Source organism: Asparagus officinalis, chromosome 6 (genome assembly GCF_001876935.1).
Source record: "Asparagus officinalis chromosome 6, Aspof.V1, whole genome shotgun sequence".
In the NCBI taxonomy this organism is placed as follows: Eukaryota; Viridiplantae; Streptophyta; class Magnoliopsida; order Asparagales; family Asparagaceae; genus Asparagus; species Asparagus officinalis.
In genome coordinates this window covers 18,252,182-18,271,410 of record NC_033799.1, presented here as the reverse complement: position 1 = coordinate 18,271,410, position 19,229 = coordinate 18,252,182, and the positions used below count along the sequence as shown (strand labels likewise).

Genomic DNA, 19,229 nt, shown 5'->3' with positions numbered 1-19,229 from the left:
CTCTTGAATTCATTTTTTGTTATTTGAAAACTTTAATATTTTTATATTTTTAGGGTTATTTTTTATAGTTTGAACTTTTGAGGGAGTTTCTATAATTTTGGGGATATTGAGGGTGTTAATTAAAAATTTTAATTTCTTCAGAGGCGGCTGTTAATTTCTTAATTTTATGTTTGTTATTTTAATGTTTGAAATGTCAAAAATTTTCAGGTGCATTATGGTAATCCCTTGAATTCATCTGTGTTGTTTGTAAGTTTTGAAATTTTAGAATTTCAGATGCTTATTTGTAGTTTAAACTTTTGATGGTGTTTCTTTAGTTTTTGGGATAATGAGATGTTATACGCAAATTTTAAATTCTTCACTATTAATTTCTTGATTTCATATTTATTGTTTTAAGTTTTTAGATGTCGGGATAGTTTTTATAATTTTAAACCTTTAAGGGTATTTTGTGCAATTTTAAAACTTTTTAGATATTTTTTATAATACTTTATGTATTATAGTACATTAGCTACATATAATTTCTTTATCTTTGCACACTAATATCATAAAAAGATATTTTATATATATTATTTTTAAATTGTTAAGTTATAGATAGTTTATGTAGGATTAGGATAAAATATAATTATGATTATGATAGATTAGGATATAAATAAAATATTTAAAATATTGAAGGATAATATTGATCATAGAAAAAAAAATTCGAACTCGTGCTTTTAAATGGGGTATGATATACTTCAAAAATCCACCGACGTAAAAAACTCACTTGAAGAAAGTTAATTGCACATTTATAAAGTGTTCATTAAACTAAGCCAAATGATTTATGTCGACGATCTAGCTAAAACAAGGGTGGCACTAGGGGCACACCCCCAACCACACCTCCAACCACACCCCCTCTCTCATTTGCTACAGTGTACCGGGCCCCACATGTGATTTTAAAATTTTAAAATCACATGTGGGGCCCAGTGTACTATAGCAAATGAGAGAGGGGGTGTGGTTGGAGGTGTGGTTGAGGGTGTGCCCCTATCATTTTCCCTAAAACAACATGATTAGTGTTTTGATCGTCCTTACTAGCTAGAGCATTGATTTGATGGTGACTTTGACGAGGACATATTACGAGTACTCGATCTGTGAGATAAGTACCAAGTCGTCGGCGAGAGTGACGTTAATGCACATGCATAATAATTAATTGCTTTAGTTTAGGGCCATTTGAATAATTGACTATTTGCATGATAGGTTGATGCCCGCGTACATGATTTTTTTTAGTCCCGTCACTTTCTAGCGTATGCTCAAGATACTGCTTATAAATTCGAGGGAAATATGAGAAGATCAAGCTTATTGGTTCATGAGCATTAAAAACTTAGGTTAGCTATCACAAAACTTCTCTTTACTTTGAAAATATCAAAAAACTCTCTTTAAGTATCAAAATTAACTTTGAGATTTTATTAGAAAAGTTATCGAAATTAAATAGGCTTTTCTAATAAACCCTAAACTTAAGAGGGGTCTTTTGATATTTTCAAAGTTAAAAGAGGGGTTTCTAATAATCATTTAAAGTTAAGGAGAGTTTTATGATATTTAGCCTCAAAATCATTATGATCTTAAAAGATATAGTAATGATTAACTTATAATCTTTATAGGAGCTAAATGTAAGAGTCATAGCCCACCCATAAAATTTGAGATAATTGTCAAATCATTGGAATCTATTTAGACCATCTCCAGCAGGAGGTGAAATTTCACCCCCTTCTCTCCTGCCACATCACTTTATTTAATTCAATAATCTTCATTTCCCTATCAACTCTACAGCAGGAGATTTTTCAGAAAGTTTTTTACTTTATTTGGGACCCACCATAACCACATCACTTCAACATATACCCCACCATATTTATTCATTCTTTTTCCTATTTCATATATATTACTATTTTATTATTATTATTATTATTATAACTCATATATTTATAATTATAATTTATTAATAATTCAATAAATAATATATAATATTTAAATATATATTATTAATTTAATTTTCAATAATATTTTAAAATTAACATAAAATAACACACGATTTTATTAAGCATACGGAAAGGTCAATTCAACATTTGTTTGTTTTTGCAGTGAGTAGTAATTGTATCTTTTGTACTATTATGCAGTGAGAAGTCATTATCAATCGGCTTTATTGAAACATAAACAACAATTTTATTCAAACATAAACAACACTTTTATTAATACATTCAACAAACATAGGCACCCACACAACTCCAAAATTAAACAAACGGCACACAAAAACATCAGAAAGAAAACACACAATCATAACTTCTTGAGAAGGTCTTATTTTCCAAACAGGTTCTTCCTCAACATATTATAAGCTTCTTCATCTTCATCGTCACGATCTGGTTTGTTTTTCAAGAATAACCACATCTGCATATATCTTGGAATGAGCCAGGTTATTCATAGCTGAAGCAGTACTTGATCTTTTCTCTTCAAAATTTTCATGAGCACTGACTAGCTTAGATAAGTCCTCCTCAATTGCCCCATTTGATTTCCTTGACACAGATGTTTTACTAGAGGAACCTCTAGCTTTCTTCTTTGCCACGTCCCTACCCTCTGGACGTACAAGGGTAGAAGTTGATGATTCAACATCCTCACCACTACTCTTTCTTTTAGAGCCACTACTACCGGATGCATTTTCTCCTATCATATATTTGGGTTGATTACGAACCACCTTCCACTCATCCACCAAATTAAACGTCGTACCCATTTTCTCTAAGTACAACTCTCTTGCCTTGGATATGTAGTTTTTATCGGACCAACCGCTACGCTTCTCCCTACATGCAGTACTGTAGCAGCCAATGAAACTGGATATCTTTCTGTTAATGTCTTTGAAATGACTATGGCACCGAGACACAATCCTCTTCTTTCCACTTTTGGCGTTCTCATTCACGTACTGTGTAATTTTACCCTAGAAAGTTTCACCCTTTTGGTTGTTCCCCAACTCACTATCATTACTAACGTGAAAATAACCAGTTACCCCAACTCACTATCATTACTAACGTGAAAATAACCAGTTAGTAAAAGTATGTTGTCTTCGGTGGTCCAAGTTTCATAACTTGATCTCTTTGCTGATTGTTGGGTTGGAGGGAGAAAACTGTGAGGAGTATCCCCACCAACATTTCCCAAAGGCATTTGAGTGGAAAATTCTGGGATATCTATAGATCCGCTACTAAACCGGGGTGTCGCTGGCTCACTCGACTCCGTGTTAGGACAATTCATATGGGAGGGAACTGTAGGGTGAAAATTTGATTCTTCCGAAGAAAGGAGTTTCGTTTGTATTTATAAGAAAGCTTATTACAAACTAACAAATCAAATGTTTACAACAGAAGCAGAGGGAAGGCCCTCTTTGTTTAACGTGGGTCCCTCGGTGGCGATAGGATGCGCTCGGTGCTCGTGCCGAGTCTGCTTCCCTTGGACGATCCGATCGAAGTTGATGCCGGAGCCGGAGCTTCGGTTCTCAAATGAGGGAGCCTTTGGCAAAGGTCCAGGTTCAACCTTTGGGAGATTAGCCAGCAGAATATGCAACGGCCAATCCCCCTTCTTCATGCTGCTGAAGATGGGTTTTAACAGGCAAGGGATGGCATGGGCTATCCCTTGATTCATGGAATTTGACCACTAATAGAGGTGAGGGAGATAGCTTGACTGCTCCTTGAATTATGGGATGTGACCACACGTTGTTCGGAGACGTCCTGCTGTTCATTCGTACCGTCAATGGTCATTCGAAGAGCTGTGCTCTGTATCACGCTACATAGGAGTGGGAAAGCCCCTCCTCGTATGTGTGACAACGGCTGTCAGATGCTTACGTGGATCTGACCAACCACCGAGCGTTGGCGGCTCTCGTCCCTTCGCCTGGACAACTGAGGTGAGCCGCATTTATGAGGGTGCAGGCTGTTTCGGCGCCTGTCCGCTCATTCGTACTGTGGACGGCCATCTGACGGGCCTGGAGTATTGTGCCCTCTCCCTTGATTTGTGGGATTTGACCACTGATGTAACTGTTCCCATACTCCAAGTGGGCAGTTGACAGTGAGCTGGCGAGTCTGCAGCTTGGGTCTGCAGGCGAGCTTAGGACTGCAGGCAGACTTGGGTCTGCAGGCGAGCTTGCAGGCGAACTGGGTCTGCAGGTGAGTTTGGGACTGCAGGCGGACTTGGGTCTACAGGCGAGCTAGCAGGCGAACTGGGTTTGCAGGCGAGCTCAGGTGCGCAGGCAGACTTGGGTCTGCAGGCGGATTTGGGACTGCAGGCGAATTTGAGTTGCAGACGAGCAGGCAGACTTGGGTCTGCAGGCGGATTTGGGACTGCAGGCGAATTTGAGTTGCAGGCGAGCTCCTGAGCATGGATTGAAGAATAGGCCGTAACTTTCAAACCGTAAGTCGGAATTGGACGAATTATATATGAAAATCGCCTATCTCGACGAGATGGAGCCATCCGAACCAAGCCGATTCGCTTCCTCCGTTTTGCCAAATTCCTTACGGTTTGGGAGATATCTGCGTTTTCCCCTTTTTCGCTATTTCGGGTGAGGTTTTAGCAGTTTTGTTCTGAACTTCTCTGATAAGGATTTAAAGGCAATTTTTACTGCCTACAAAACCCCCTCCAAAGTTTTCAGACCTGAATCAGGCCGCATGGGGTCTGGAACACTTTGGATATGAAGTCCCGTAAAGTGATCCCTGCTCTTCACTCGCAGCTGATGATCGCCTTCTAGGATTTTGAGCAAACCCTCAGCTATCAACGGACTTGATTTGTCTTTACCAACTGCCGTTTGAGTTGGACTAGCCATGCTCTTGCCCTTAGCATGGTAAGTTGTCGAGGAGTCTCTCTTAGGCTCAATGCTAAAATTTCTCCTCTATCCTTAGCCTTTCGAGGCGTTTGGATTTAAGGGAGCAGTTTAACCTCGTATACCAGTCGGAGGGTAGGAGCAGTTTAGACTCATGCACCAGTTGGAGTGTAAGGGGGCAGTTTAGACTCATGCACCAGTTGGAGTCTAGGGGGGAAGCTTATCTTAGGGCAAAGATGAAGACGAACCCTGATTTGTCTTCTCTTGGGGCAAAGACGAACCCTGAAATAGCAGCACATCGCATAGTAGGCCACTATCAAACAACAACGCCTTTTATGGGAAAGACGGTGCTGGGAGAATCAAATCGTTCAGGGACGTATGAGTGTGACGATTGATTGGACAACATCATTTGCGGGAATGATGGTGTCGGCTATCAGAGGTAATCGTTAACATGATAGGGATTGCCGCGATCGGAGCGACTTTGAGGACCTACCATCCTTTTGAAGAGGATTGGTAAGTTGATTTTGTCAGAGGTGACCGTTAACATGACAGTGGGAGTTTATTGCGATTTGAGCAACTCTATGGACTTACCATCCTATTGAAGAGGACTGGTAAGCTGTTTTGTCAGAGGTGACTGTTAACGTGACAGATTTGGGGGTCCCGCCATCCTATTGAAGAGGATTGGCGGGGGATTGTGGCTTTGGTCCTAACTATCTAAAGGTTTGACCAAGTGGGAGTTTGATGCAGCCCACCTGAACTGCTAGTTCCGCCTGGTCTGAGCGGTTCGCCATAAATGGAAACCTGGCTCAAGAAGTGGGGCTTGCCTAAACCGTTTGGTTCGCCTGATTTGAGCGGTTCGCCAAAACTGGGAACCTGGCTCAAGAGATTGGGCTTGCCTAAGCCGTTAGGCTCGCCTGATTTGAGCGGTTCGCCGAAGCTGGGAACCTGGCTCAAAGAGATGGGTTCGCCTAAACTGCTAGGCTCGCCCGATTCGAGCGGTTCGCCAAAAATGGGAACCTGGCTCAAGAGGTTGATTCGCCTCAAGCCTGAATAATAATTCAGGCTGTCGTGGGGGATGAGGGATTGCGCCTCGAGACGAGCGAGAGCTTTTCGTCGCCGCTGTTTGGATCTTTTTGAACGAGGAGCGTTCATGTCGACGACGGAGGCGTATTCTGCGTCGACACAAATGGTTGATTCCTCTTGCACAGGGGTCTGCGAGGATCGTTCATCGACCCATTCAGCAGCCCCTAGACCTGCATTCTCGAATCTCGGCTCGGCCTCAACTGGTTCGGGGGGAAAAGAACCCCCTGCCTCGGCTTGGGTAGATCCCTCAGGCTTGGTTGCCTCAGCCTCTTGGGGCTGGGCCACCCGCACGACTCTGCAACCATCGCGAGATGTATTGCTGCGAGAAGAGGACGATTGTAAGTACCCTTCGAATTTGATCACAAGGGACTCAACAGTAGTCCCTGCAGCAACTTCGTCAGACTGCGCCACCACCAATTCATCTGAATGAACGGATTCTCCCACTGTGGTCGCCATCTTCTGTAGGGTGAAAATTTGATTCTTCCGAAGAAAGGAGTTTCGTTTGTATTTATAAGAAAGCTTATTACAAACTAACAAATCAAATGTTTACAACAGAAGCAGAGGGAAGGCCCTCTTTGTTTTGTGTGGGGACTTTAGGTGGCGATAGGATGCCTCGCTCGGTGCTCGTGCCGAGTCTGCTTCCCTTGGACGATCCGATCGAAGTTGATGCCGGAGCCGGAGCTTCGGTTCTCAAATGAGGGAGCCTTTGGCAAAGGTCCAGGTTCAACCTTTGGGAGATTAGCCAGCAGAATATGCAACGGCCAATCCCCCATCTTCATGCTGCTGAAGATGGGTTTTAACAGGCAAGGGATGGCATGGGCTATCCCTTGATTCATGGAATTTGACCACTAATAGAGGTGAGGGAGATAGCTTGACTGCTCCTTGAATTATGGGATGTGACCACACGTTGTTCGGAGACGTCCTGCTGTTCATTCGTACCGTCAATGGTCATTCGAAGAGCTGTGCTCTGCATCACGCTACATAGGAGTGGGAAAGCCCCTCCTCGTATGCGTGACAACGGCTGTCAGATGCTTGCGTGGATCTGACCAACCACCGAGCGTTGGCGGCTCTCGTCCCTTCACCTGGACAACTGAGGTGAGCCGCATTTATGAGGGTGCAGGCTGTTTCGGCGCCTGTCCGCTCATTCGTACTGTGGACGGCCATCTGACGGGCCTGGAGTATTGTGCCCTCTCCCTTGATTTGTGGGATTTGACCACTGATGTAACTGTTCCCATACTCCAAGTGGGCAGTTGACAGTTTGCAGGCGAACTGGGTCTGCAGGCGAGCTCAGGTGCGCAGGCAGACTTGGGGTCTGCAGGCGGATTTGAGACTGCAGGCAGAGCTGGGGATTGCAGGCAGACTTGGGTCTGCAGGCGGATTTGATACTGCAGGCGAATTTGATACTGCAGGCGAACTGGGTCTGCAGGCGAGCTCAGGTGCGCAGGCAGACTTGAGGTCTGCAGGCGGATTTGGGACTGCAGGCAGGCAGACTTGGGTCTGCAGGCGGATTTGGGACTGCAGGCAGATTCGAGCTGCAGGCGAGCTGCTGAGCATGGATTGAAGAATAAGCCGTAACTTTCAAACCGTAAGTCGGAATTGGACGAGTTATATATGAAAATCACTTTCAAACCGTAAGTCGGAATTGGACGAATTATATATGAAAATCGCCTATCTCGACGAGATGGAGCCATCCGAACCAAGCCAAAGGCTTTGGTTCGCTTCCTCCGTTTTGCCAAATTCCTTACGGTTTGGGAGATATCTGCGTTTTCCCCTTTTTCTGCTATTTCGGGCGAGGTTTTAGCAGTTTTGTTCTGAACTTCTCTGATAAGGATTAAAGGTAATTTTTATTGCCTACAAAACCCCCTCCAAAGTTTTCAGACCTGAATCGGGCCGCATGGGGTCTGGAACACTTTGGATATGAAGACCCGTAAAGTGATCCCCGCTCAGATGGAGTGAGGAGCCCTCCAACAAGCTCGGTGAAGCTGACCTCTTCGCTCGCAGCTGATGATTGCCTTCTAGGATTTTGGGCAAACCCTCAGCTATCAACGGACTTGATTCGTCTTTACCAACTGCCGTTTGAGTTGGATTAGCCATGCTCTTGCCCTTAGCATGGTAAGTTGTCGAGGAGTTCCTCTTAGGCTTAATGCTAAAATTTCTCCTCTATCCTTAGCCTTTCAAGGCGTTTGGATTAAGGGAGCAGTTTAACCTCGTATACCAGAGCGTTGGCGGCTCTCGTCCCTTCACCTGGACAACTGAGGTGAGCCGCATTTATGAGGGTGCAGGCTGTTTCGGCGCCTGTCCGCTCATTCGTACTGTGGACGGCCATCTGACGGGCCTGGAGTATTGTGCCCTCTCCCTTGATTTGTGGGATTTGACCACTGATGTAACTGTTCCCATACTCCAAGTGGGCAGTTGACAGTGAGCTGGCGAGTCTGCAGCTTGGGTCTGCAGGCGAGCTTGCAGGCGAACTGGGTCTGCAGGTGAGTTTGGGACTGCAGGCGGACTTGGGTCTGCAGGCGAGCTAGCAGGCGAACTGGGTCTGCAGGCGAGCTCAGGTGCGCAGGCAGACTTGAGGTCTGCAGGCGGATTTGGGACTGCAGGCAGGCAGACTTGGGGCTGCAGGCGGGTTTGGGACTGCAGGCCGATTCGAAGTGCAGGCGAGCTCCTGAGCATGGATTGAAGAATAGGCCGTAACTTTCAAACCGTAAGTCGGAATTGGACGAATTATATATGAAAATCGCCTATCTCGACGAGATGGAGTCATCCGAACCGAGCCGAAGGCTTCGGTTCGCTTCCTCCGTTTCGTCAAATTCCTTACGGTTTGGGAGATATCTGCGTTTTCCCCTCTTTTGCTATTTCGGGTGAGATTTTAGCAGTTTTGTTCTGAACTTCTCTGATAAGGATTTAAAGGCAATTTTTATTGCCTACAGGAACATAGCTGCTTCCCGGAACTGTGAATCAGGCCGCATGGGGTCTGGAACACTTTGGATATGAAGTCCCGTAAAGTGATCCCTGCTCTTCACTCGCAGCTGATGATCGCCTTCTAGGATTTTGAGCAAACCCTCAGCTATCAACGGACTTGATTTGTCTTTACCAACTGCCGTTTGAGTTGGACGGGAAAATTAGGATAGTTTTGTGAAGGATCCATGAAGAAACTAGCTTCAAATTGTAGAAAGAAGAAGAATAGGGTGTAGAAACTCAAAATTTTTTTTGTGTCCAAATGACACAAAGTTAATCTCTATTTATAAAGTTTGAAAAATAAAAATTAATGGTATAAAAATTATAAATTAATTCATTGTATTTATCTCAAAAAATATCAATTAAAAATAAGGAGGAAAACAAAAATTGCCGCCCAATCAGATTTCGCCACGCGGCAGCTGGCAGGCATGCGCCTACAGCCTCCATGCACGCGTCCACGTGCCCGTTTCTGATTGGGCGGCTTCTATTTAATTTTTTTTAATAAACCTGCCATGCATTTAATGAGGTGGGGCCCACCAGGTCAGAAATACCCGGGGTGAATTTTTCACCCCTTGGCCTTGTCTTTTTGATTCACCTTTTCAAAAAACTCCTGCTGCAACCAAATATCTCTTCAAATAACCCCTGCTGCATATTGTTGGGGATTGTAAGTTTAGTTAAAAGTTGCACTATTTTTTTCTTTTATGGGAGAGAGAGAATAAAGTATGACGTAAAAATAAATGTTCTAAAATTTAGGAATTAGGATCGTCAATAGTAGTATAAAACATATTAATTAGACTAGTGATCTATTACGAAATGCTAATATGAAATATGCTAGTGAAATTTGAAAATAGGCTAACAACTTATTCAAAAGAAAATATGAGCGCATAGCGAAGGACTAACAAGTCAATGACTTGTTAGTCTAAAAACGTTAATATAAAATATTAGCAGCCCATTTTCTAATATTCTAAAAACGTTAATATAAAATATACTTATATATTATAATATATCCATTATTCCATACCGTATAGTAAGAAAAGCCTCTCTTTTAATCATTGTAAGCCATATTTTTAGAATTTCTAAGATGCTATTACGTATCATAAGAATCAATCGTAAGTGGTCCGACACCTAAAAAAATCAATAAAGCTGTCATCACACAAAATCAAAGAGAATGTTCTCACATTTATAAAAAAAATCACATAATACTTCTACTCCCCTCACATTTTTGTCGTACGCATGCATTGCGGTGCAACGGAGTACTATTAGGGGCTGTTTGTTTTATCATTTTTATGGAAAATAAATAGGATTGGGCCTGACAATAACAAAATTGTAAATAAAGGATTCTTTATGAATCCTATTCTTGAGTTTGGTTCTCCAAAAATTTATAGATTTCGAATCTATAAAGTTGAAAAAGTATGATGGTTTTATAGAAACTCAAATCCTAATGATTTTGTCGGATTTAGGACAGAAAGCTGACGTATTTGTACTATTCTCCCTCTTTTTTTTTTTCGGATTCCATTTCTTCACAAACCCTATATTATTATGAGACCAAATCCTATTCTCATTCCAAACCAAACTAAAGAATAGGAATTGGAGGGTTTCTATAAAGTTGGATTCTATTTTTTTCATGTTATGAAACAAACATAGAAATAAAATAAAAAATTTCATGACAACATAAAATTATTTTAAACTTTTTATGAACTAGATAAGAATCCATAAAAAATATGGAATTACTAATACTATTCTTGCTCACAGTTGAACCAAACCCCCTCAATACTTAAAAAATAAAAATAAGAAAAGAAAGGAAAGCCCCGCGATGCCGCAAGGAACACGTGACGCGCACGTGCCTTTGCTGTCAAGCCAGTCTCACTCTCTCTTCTCCGCTCAGGGGACCCTCTCCCCTGTTCTCACTTTGACACTCTGTTTCCCACCAAAAATCTCTCTCTCTCTCTCTCTCTCTCTCTCTTCACCCATCTCTTTCATTTTCTCTCTCTCTCTCTCTCCCTTTCTCATTATATTCTTGTTATTCATCTATTGGTACGATTTTGTTTCCTATTTCTGTAACACCGTCTTCTTCCTCTCTTTGAAATTCTCTCTCTGCGCTCTCTCTTTCATTGCCTCTTCTTCTTCATCTTGAAACCCATCATGAATCCCACACGCCCACTTTCTTCAAACCCTCCTAAAACGATCACAAGCTAATCGTTCGTCGCTCAACATCAAATTCCCAGAGAAAAAAACAAAGATTCCACCTTTAATTGAAAAAGCTCCCTTCTCCGCTTCAAAATCATAAATTCTCCGAACCCAAATCCCCTCAACCCTCAAAAACCAAGGAAAATAATCACTACCCATCGCCGTACTCGCCAAAAAGATGACGTCTTTACACTTCCTCATCGCTTTCGTCTTGGTCCTAATCCCCCAAACCCCTGCACAAAACCTCTCCCCTTCTCAAACCAAAACCCTAATCCGCCTCCGGCACATGCTAAACAGCCCCCCTGCCCTTTCCCCGTTGAGCAATGCGACCAATTTCTGCTACCTTCCGCCTTCTCAATCTCTCTCCGTTTCTTGTTTGGGCAACAGGATCACTGAGCTCAGGATCACTGGCACCAGCTCAGTTCCTTTACCTCCTCCCTTCTCTGTTGATTCTTTCTTCACTACACTCACCAGGCTCCCAAGCCTAACCTCCCTCTCCCTCGTCAATCTCGGGATCTGTGGCCCGCTGCCCGCGAAGGTCAATCGCCTTTCCGCCATGAAGAATCTTGTTCTCAGCGGAAATTTCTTCAATGGAACAGTTCCTGATCTCAAAAAGTTGACATCTCTCACTGAACTTGACTTGAGTAACAACTCTTTCAGTGGTAGTGTCCCTACTGCGCTTGCTTCATTGGGTAAGCTCGAGAAGCTAGATTTGTCGAAGAATCAGCTCAAGGGTAACATCCCACCGTTTTTATTCTCTCTAAGATCGGTTCAGTACTTGGATTTGTCTAAAAATAGGTTCAGTGGAGCTCTGCCTCCAAAATTATCTTGTGGGGATAAGCTTGAGTACGTCGATATTTCGAGAAATCTTTTGGTGGGCGGATTGCCTTCTTGCCTGGTATCGAATTCTTCATCACGGGTAGTTTTGGATTCTTGGAATTGCATGAAATCGATGGGTTCGAAGTCTCAACACCCGAGTTCTTATTGCAGTAGAGACCCATTGGCTGCAATTCTTCCTCCTTCGAGGGAGAAGGTTGAGGGGTCTAAGAGCAATTTAGGCCTTATATTGGGTATTATTGGTGGAGTCATTGGAAGTGCAGCAATTTTAGCTTTGTTAGTGTTCTTGGTGTTTAAGAAGGTAAGATCAGAGGATGAAGAGAATGTGAAATTAGTAAAATTACCCAAACCCGTAGCAAAAACATCAGTTCATGTCTCTCCAAGAACACCCGCAGACACAAGTAAGTGTGATTAAAGGTTTTTGATATATTTCTATGTAACTTTTTTGGGTAATTATGCAATGTGTTTTCATCTTTGTAGGGCACATGTCTCAGGCAGTAAGGATAGGTACACTTGGGCTGACCCCTTATCGGGTTTTCACCATGGAGGAGATTGAAGAAGCAACAAATGGATTTGAGACGTTGAATTTGATCTCTGATGGTGCTCAAGGACAGGTAATTTTGTCTATATGGTGTGAATGTGAATGGACTTTATCTTAATATTATAGGAAAAAAGTAGACAAGAAACTATTATACATTACAAGAAACGTTTAAATTACTCTTGCCTAGAAATAATATTATGCCAGTAGTAGACTAGTAGTTTGTGCATAAGAACGATCTATATCCAAATATTAGTACATGAACCCCCCATTGATAGTTAGTTTGTATAAGAGTGGAGAACGTTATCGCAAAGTACTGATGTTGGGAGTAAGAATCAGACCACCCGCAGCAGGTGGTTTTTGGGAGTGTTTTTTGGTACAGCCGGTGGTTTTTGGGATAGGGAAATGAAAAACGAAGCCGCAGAGGGGAAAATTTTCACGTCCGTTTTCTCTGCACAAATTTGACTCAAGCGGGGGCCCCTCCATAAAGCAGCTGGCATTAAAAAAGAAAAGAAAAATTATGTGGCCCAATGGATGAGCAACACGCGTCCGCGTGCACTGCTGCTGACATCCTCAATTATTAATTGATATTTTGACAATAATTTACTCAGAATTAATTTTTTATTTTTGCACCATAATTCATAATTTTTCGAGCTCTATAAATAGAGCCTAACTTTGTATTATTTGGACACAAAAAAAAATTGAATAAATATGGTGGAGAAATATGGTGGGGTATATGATGGAGACATGTGGGTCCCTAATAAAGTAAAAAACTTTCTGAAAAACTAGCTGCTGCAGGAATGGAAGGGAAATGGGTGTTATTGAATGATGTGTTGGATGAATAAGCTGATGTGGCATGACAAAATAGGTAAAAATTTGCCTACCTGCTGGAGATGGTCTCATGAAGTTTTGCTGCACAAAGAAAACCAGTCTCATAATACAACTAAAGGGAGAACATGGTGCAATAAATAGGACACTGTAGCTAGCGGGTCAAATTTGCAAATCTCAGTTTGCATACTCCTACAGAGTCGCTCACCAAAATGATTGTTAATTAACAGCATGATTATCTGACCATCCTCCGCAGCATAAAACTTTTCTTATGTGCCCTAATAATGTAACTTTCAATTTGATGAATCTTATCCTTATGAACCCTTAAAATTTGTAGTTCATCACTGTATATCTAAGAATATACAAACATCAAATTGAAGCATGGCTTAAACGGTACACAAAGATCTCGTTACTTTCTCCAGTGAAGCCCTGAGATCCTTATCATAGAGCTTTTGTTATCTAGAATCTATTTTTTTAATCTATTAGCATTGACATTTTTTGGGTCCTGACAGATGTATAAAGGCTGGCTCCGCGAGGGATCCAGAGTGGTAGTGAGATGCTTGAAGTTAAAACAGAGGCTATCACCACAGAGTCTGACTCAATACACAGACATAATTTCAAAACTCAGGCATGTTAATTTGGTGAGCATCCTTGGACATTGCATTCATAGTGGCCAAGACGGTGCAAATGAAACCATCTTCCTTGTTTTTGAGTACGTCTCAAATGGAACATTAAGGAGTCATCTCACAGGTAAGAGTTGCAAATAGAAATTTTTACTCTCGAATCCTTGGAATCATAGAGCCCGAGAATAGATCCGTGAACTCCAGAGGGTCTTTCGCATACCATAAACTTCTTTATTTGAGAAAACTACCATGCCTGATGACAGTTAGGGTAACTAGTTACCTTCAGAAATTTTACACTTATGTAAATTATATATCTTCTATATTGCCTTATAAATTTTGTGGGTTTATAGATGTAGGGTTTTTTATCGTGCCCATAGGCACTCATTAACGGATGTGATATAGAGAGAGGGGAGTAGCAAGTAGGTCCCAATGTTTTCCACTTATTCTCTCCTCTCCTCACCTCTCTCTCCCACTCTTCCCTTTATGAGTGCCCACGTGCCCCCCTTAGAAAAACCCATAGATATAATTAAGGGAAGTTTGAACCGTTTATCCAAGCTGTTAATGTTGTTAGCAACAATTTCCAATAGTTCATGGTATTTTTTACAGTTTCGGACGTTCATGATAATCCAAAAAGAAATTTATGACAGTTTTATGCAAAACCTCCAAGTTTGTGAATTTTATCCTAATATGGTCTACTTGGCAGAGTGGCGAAAGCGAGAGATGCTGAAATGGCCACAACGAGTATCAGCTGTTATTGGGGTCGCAAGGGGCATTCAGTTCTTGCATACAGTAACAGTACCTGGTATTGTTGGAAATGATCTTGGAATTGAAAATATTCTTTTGGATGAAACTCTGACAGCAAAAATATGCAACTATAATCTTCCCATGATATCAAAGAATAATAAGGTAATTGTTAAGGGGCATACATATCAGGTTATAGGGTTTGATCCTTAAAAGATACCAGTCTTAGCTATTTTCTCTTTGTCGTGTTTTTCCAGATAGGTTCAGCAAGCCCTTTCAGTGCGTTGGGAGAGAATGATTGTGGAAGGTATATTTTTGTTCTATTATTTTTTGTTCTCAGAAATAACATAGCATCACTTAACTGTTAAACGTTCATGTTTTTGAAAACTTGTGAATGTTCTAAGTTGCTAACAAAATATCAGAAATAATGTAGAAATGATAAATAATATAATGCTATGAGAGCAATAGTATTGTCATGCAGTGATATTTAATCAATTTCTCAATACCAATACTAATATCTCAATAACAGCAATCATAAGTAGCAAACAGTAGCAGCACAATATAATATTGTTTTTGTTTAAAAGTAATTTTAAGCAGGGGATGGAAGGGAGGTCAACTGAAAAGTAATTTTAAGCAGGGGATGGAAGGGAGGTCAACTGAAAATTCTATAATAATATTACTGTTGAATTTGAACATAGCTTTCTCCCATAGCAGTAACCACCCGAAATTGAAACAGAAAACACATACTGTGGCAAAACAAGATTGGTTCTAAATTATGACAATTATTGTGACTTCTTAGACTAGAAATAATAATCAAAATACTTTACCTAGCTCTCTATAACCTACTCACAAGTCTACTAAGATGACTGTTCATTGCTTTATTGTGTGGCGTCTTTCCCGCGTTTGTATGGATTGTTTTATTTGTCTCTTGAAGATATGAAGTGGGTTAGAAAATGAACAGATAAAGTATTTCTCAAATAATAAACAGTAGAATTAAGATATAATATAACTCCAAGGTAAATTTGAAGTACTATATCATGCGGAGAATGAAGACTGTGTTTTAGATAGATCCAGATGCTCTCCACTGGGCTAGCCATTAGAGAACCACTTTGTTGCTCATAACTATCTGCTATGTAGGATTCTGATTTGTCTTGAGTGAAAAATGAATAGAAGGATAATTTTACGAGGAATATTGTCTCAGTTTTACTAGGAACGAATACCAACCGTCTCCTTTCTTTTAGCTAAACAGTAATACGGAACATATATCTAATTCTTTTGAACCAGAGTTAACATATGACTACTATAGTGCATATTGAATCTTAACTATAATATTTTTGTTATATTTACAGTATACATGGTTTAGAGCATGGTGAGAAAGAAGATGTTTATCAGCTTGGCCTGATCCTCTTAGAAATAATCACGGGCAAACCTCCCGGGTCCCAGCGTGAATTGGAAGCTCTGAAAGTTGAGGTGTGTTCTTTTTCCTCTATTTAATCTTGCATATAAATAAACATATAATCCATATTCTTGGTTTCCTAAAAGTAAAAAATAGAAGTTATTACAGTATATATAAAATGGTAATACACCTATTCTGTTGAAAATCAGAAACATTTGTCAGTGTTTTCGATTTTGTATGCTATAAAGAGATGCCGAGCTGATAGACAATGAATAATTTGAAAGGTAAAATTAAGAAAACTACTATGAACTATTCGGGTTTCACATAAAAATATCATAAACTATCTTTATTGGAGAAAAAGATCACAAACTCTCAGTTCAGCATAACATATTATGCATTGTTATCAATTGGTGAGGCGCTACATGGGGTGCAAAGTCCCTTTATGCACACATGCACAAGGCATAATGCAATGTGTGCCCCAGAGTGAAGCGAGTTGCACATCCCACACATAGTTTTTCAAGATAGATAATCAAGTACAAAAGAATGTGTGCATGAATTTTCACATAAAATTATGTCAAGATGGTATGTTACATGTTCATGAATTCATAAGGCCAATATGCTCAACATAGTAGCAGATTTCAAAATTTTCCAAATCAAAAGTCAAATCAAGACTAATGTCACAAATAGTAAACGAGAACTTCTTAGGGTCCTCAATCAGGCTACTTATTTTTGGGATATAGGTTACTGGGTATAAAGACCTGGCTGAAATGTTAAAATAAAAAAATATTATACGAGCTTATGCCTTACATGCTCCCTGTGTGAAGCTCAGGGCGCTTGCAAGGCGCAAAAGGGCATTGGCAACGCCGGCATCACTGCGTAAATGAGGGGTGCACCGTGTCAATGTGGATATTTTTACTTTATTTAAGTTTTACAGAACTACATGAATTTTCAGATAAAATAAATAAAACTACTATGAACTTACATTGTTGTTAGAAAAATATCATGGGCTTTCTGATATCATCATAAACTACCATATAGTTTTTTGATATGATATTTTTTGTCGATTTGAACATTTGTGGTAAATTTATAATAAAAATAGTTTATGTAATGTTTTTTTTTCCAAAAAAATTGCTAATATTTCATCGAGTAAACGAGGCAAAAATGTTCATTCATAGTCTTGACTGGTTTGTTGTGGACATGACACACATCTGAGTCGTTAGTGATGGTTTGTGTGTGTTGATGATATGAATTGCAGTAGTTGGATGTGTGCCACATCAGTGAGGCACCAACCAAGACCGTGGAAGGGCACACTGGCTACTGTTTTATCTATTTCATGATATTCGTGAAATTTACCCTAAATCGAAAAATTAAGACAAGTATCAACCCATATTTATAAAACCTACCAAAAGTTTAATAGTAGTAAACATGGTGGTGATAACAATGACGATGATCTGCAGCTCCAAGATTGCTTATCCCATGTTCCCGCAAAGCTGCGGGAGATCACTGATCCCACAATCCGAGGAACATTTGCATTCGACTCGTTGCAGACATTAGTCGGCGTTGCCCTTAACTGTGTGGCAAAAGATCACAAGGAGCGGCCATCGATAGACGATGTACTTTGGAATCTGCAGTATTCAGTTCAAGTTCAAGATGGTTGGACTAGCAGTGATGGCCTCACGATCAATTGATAACATAACAGATCTCCAAGGGTTTTGTATTTGTTGTGATGTTGAGTATTTTGAGCTGGTTCTACAGTTCCTACTGCCATTTTAAGATGATGGCAGTACTTTGTATATTTTGTATGTCATATGCTCATGAAGCTAATCAAGTAAACAGTTTGAAAAGGATTTCAACTAATTTTGGACTGTTTTTTAGACAAAATTTACATAGCTATATATATAGAGATGAGCTACTTTCCACTTGCGTGGATAGCACCTCTTATCCACTTAACTCTGTAGCCGTTGGATGCATTTGATCAATTAAAATCTGATAGGATGATGTGGCAGCTTGGTAAATAAAAGAAGAGCAATATTGTAAGGGCCTGTTTGGTTGGTTTTCTAAAATCAAAGAAAAGGATATTAGATTAGGAAATCATTAAAATATTATTTTTCATTCATTTCCATCCTTAGAAATCACTCACATCATCTAATAATATTGTGATAACTCATCTCATCTCATCACTTTTCTTATCTTTAAAAATAAACAAACACAAAAAATGAGTCACATCATCTAACTCATCTCATATCATTTCTTCTCCTCTCCCCTCATCATTAAAAATCACCCACATCATCTAATAATATTGTGACAATTTATCTCATCTCATTAAAATTTTCTTTCCATCCATTTCCTAAAAAAACAAGGAAATTGGTTTCCTTAAAAACCACTCACATCATCTAATAATATAATGACAGCTCATCTCATCTCATTTATTTTATTAGTTTTAAAAATGAACCAAACACAAGAAAAAAAAACTAAACAAAGAAATACGTTTCTTATAATTCATTTCCTTATTATTTTAGCCAACCAAATAACCTCAAAACAAGTTTTCTTTAAAAATCACTCATATCATCCAATAATATAATGATAACTCATCTTATCTCATTTACTTTTTTACTTTTAAGAAGTCAACCAAACACAAGAAAAAACCTATTATAGAAAATAAGTTTCCTATTCTTTAATTTTCATGTTTTTTTTTCCGAAACAAACGGACCCTAAAATGCCCTATAATAAAAAGAGAAATAGAGTAATATATAATGCCCTGTAACATTCTGACAAAAGGTCATATATAAGAATTCTTTTTAAAAGGTGGCAGGTCCATGGGCAAAAGTACAACACTCAAGTGGACAGGTTTTCCTGTCACCTTCTGTGTCATTTTGTACGGCATTGGCTGAATTTTGCTAGTTAATGGAAAATGATAGGGGCACACCCCCGATCATATCCCAAACCACACCCCCTCTCTCATATGCTACAGTGCACCAGGCTTCACATGAGATTTTAAAATTTTAAAATCCCATGTGAGACCCGGTGTACTGTAGCATATGAGAGAGGGGGTGTGGTTTGGGATGTGGTTGAGGGTGTGCCCCTAGTGCCACCCTTATTGGTTATAGATACCCAAAAATTGCATCTAAAATGTCCCATAGGGCCATAGCTTACTCAAATGGCTCAGAAGTTGAAACGTAACCACTAACCAAATATAGGATCCGACACCAAAGCGATAAGAAAATG

The 19,229-nt window shown here is 40.1% G+C and overlaps 1 protein-coding gene across 1 annotated transcript; it reads left to right on the top strand.

Moving 5' to 3' along the window:
* LOC109844455 (probable LRR receptor-like serine/threonine-protein kinase At1g14390) lies at positions 10,812-17,861 on the top strand. Its single transcript, XM_020413507.1, has 7 exons — positions 10,812-12,279; positions 12,359-12,492; positions 13,757-13,994; positions 14,571-14,773; positions 14,866-14,915; positions 15,958-16,078; positions 17,462-17,861. The coding sequence occupies exons 1-7, from the start codon at positions 11,220-11,222 to the stop codon at positions 17,690-17,692; spliced, it is 2,037 nt and encodes a 678-aa protein (XP_020269096.1). The 5' UTR covers positions 10,812-11,219; the 3' UTR covers positions 17,693-17,861.

Bases quoted from the DNA above. Each gene is read 5' to 3' on its own strand.
- LOC109844455 (XM_020413507.1), top strand. From the start codon at position 11,220: ATGACGTCTTTACACTTCCTCATCGCTTTCGTCTTGGTCCTAATCCCC. The intron at 12,280-12,358 runs GTAAGTGTGATT...TCATCTTTGTAG, and splicing joins AAGAACACCCGCAGACACAA to GGCACATGTCTCAGGCAGTA. The intron at 14,916-15,957 runs GTATATTTTTGT...TTATATTTACAG, and splicing joins GGAGAGAATGATTGTGGAAG to TATACATGGTTTAGAGCATG.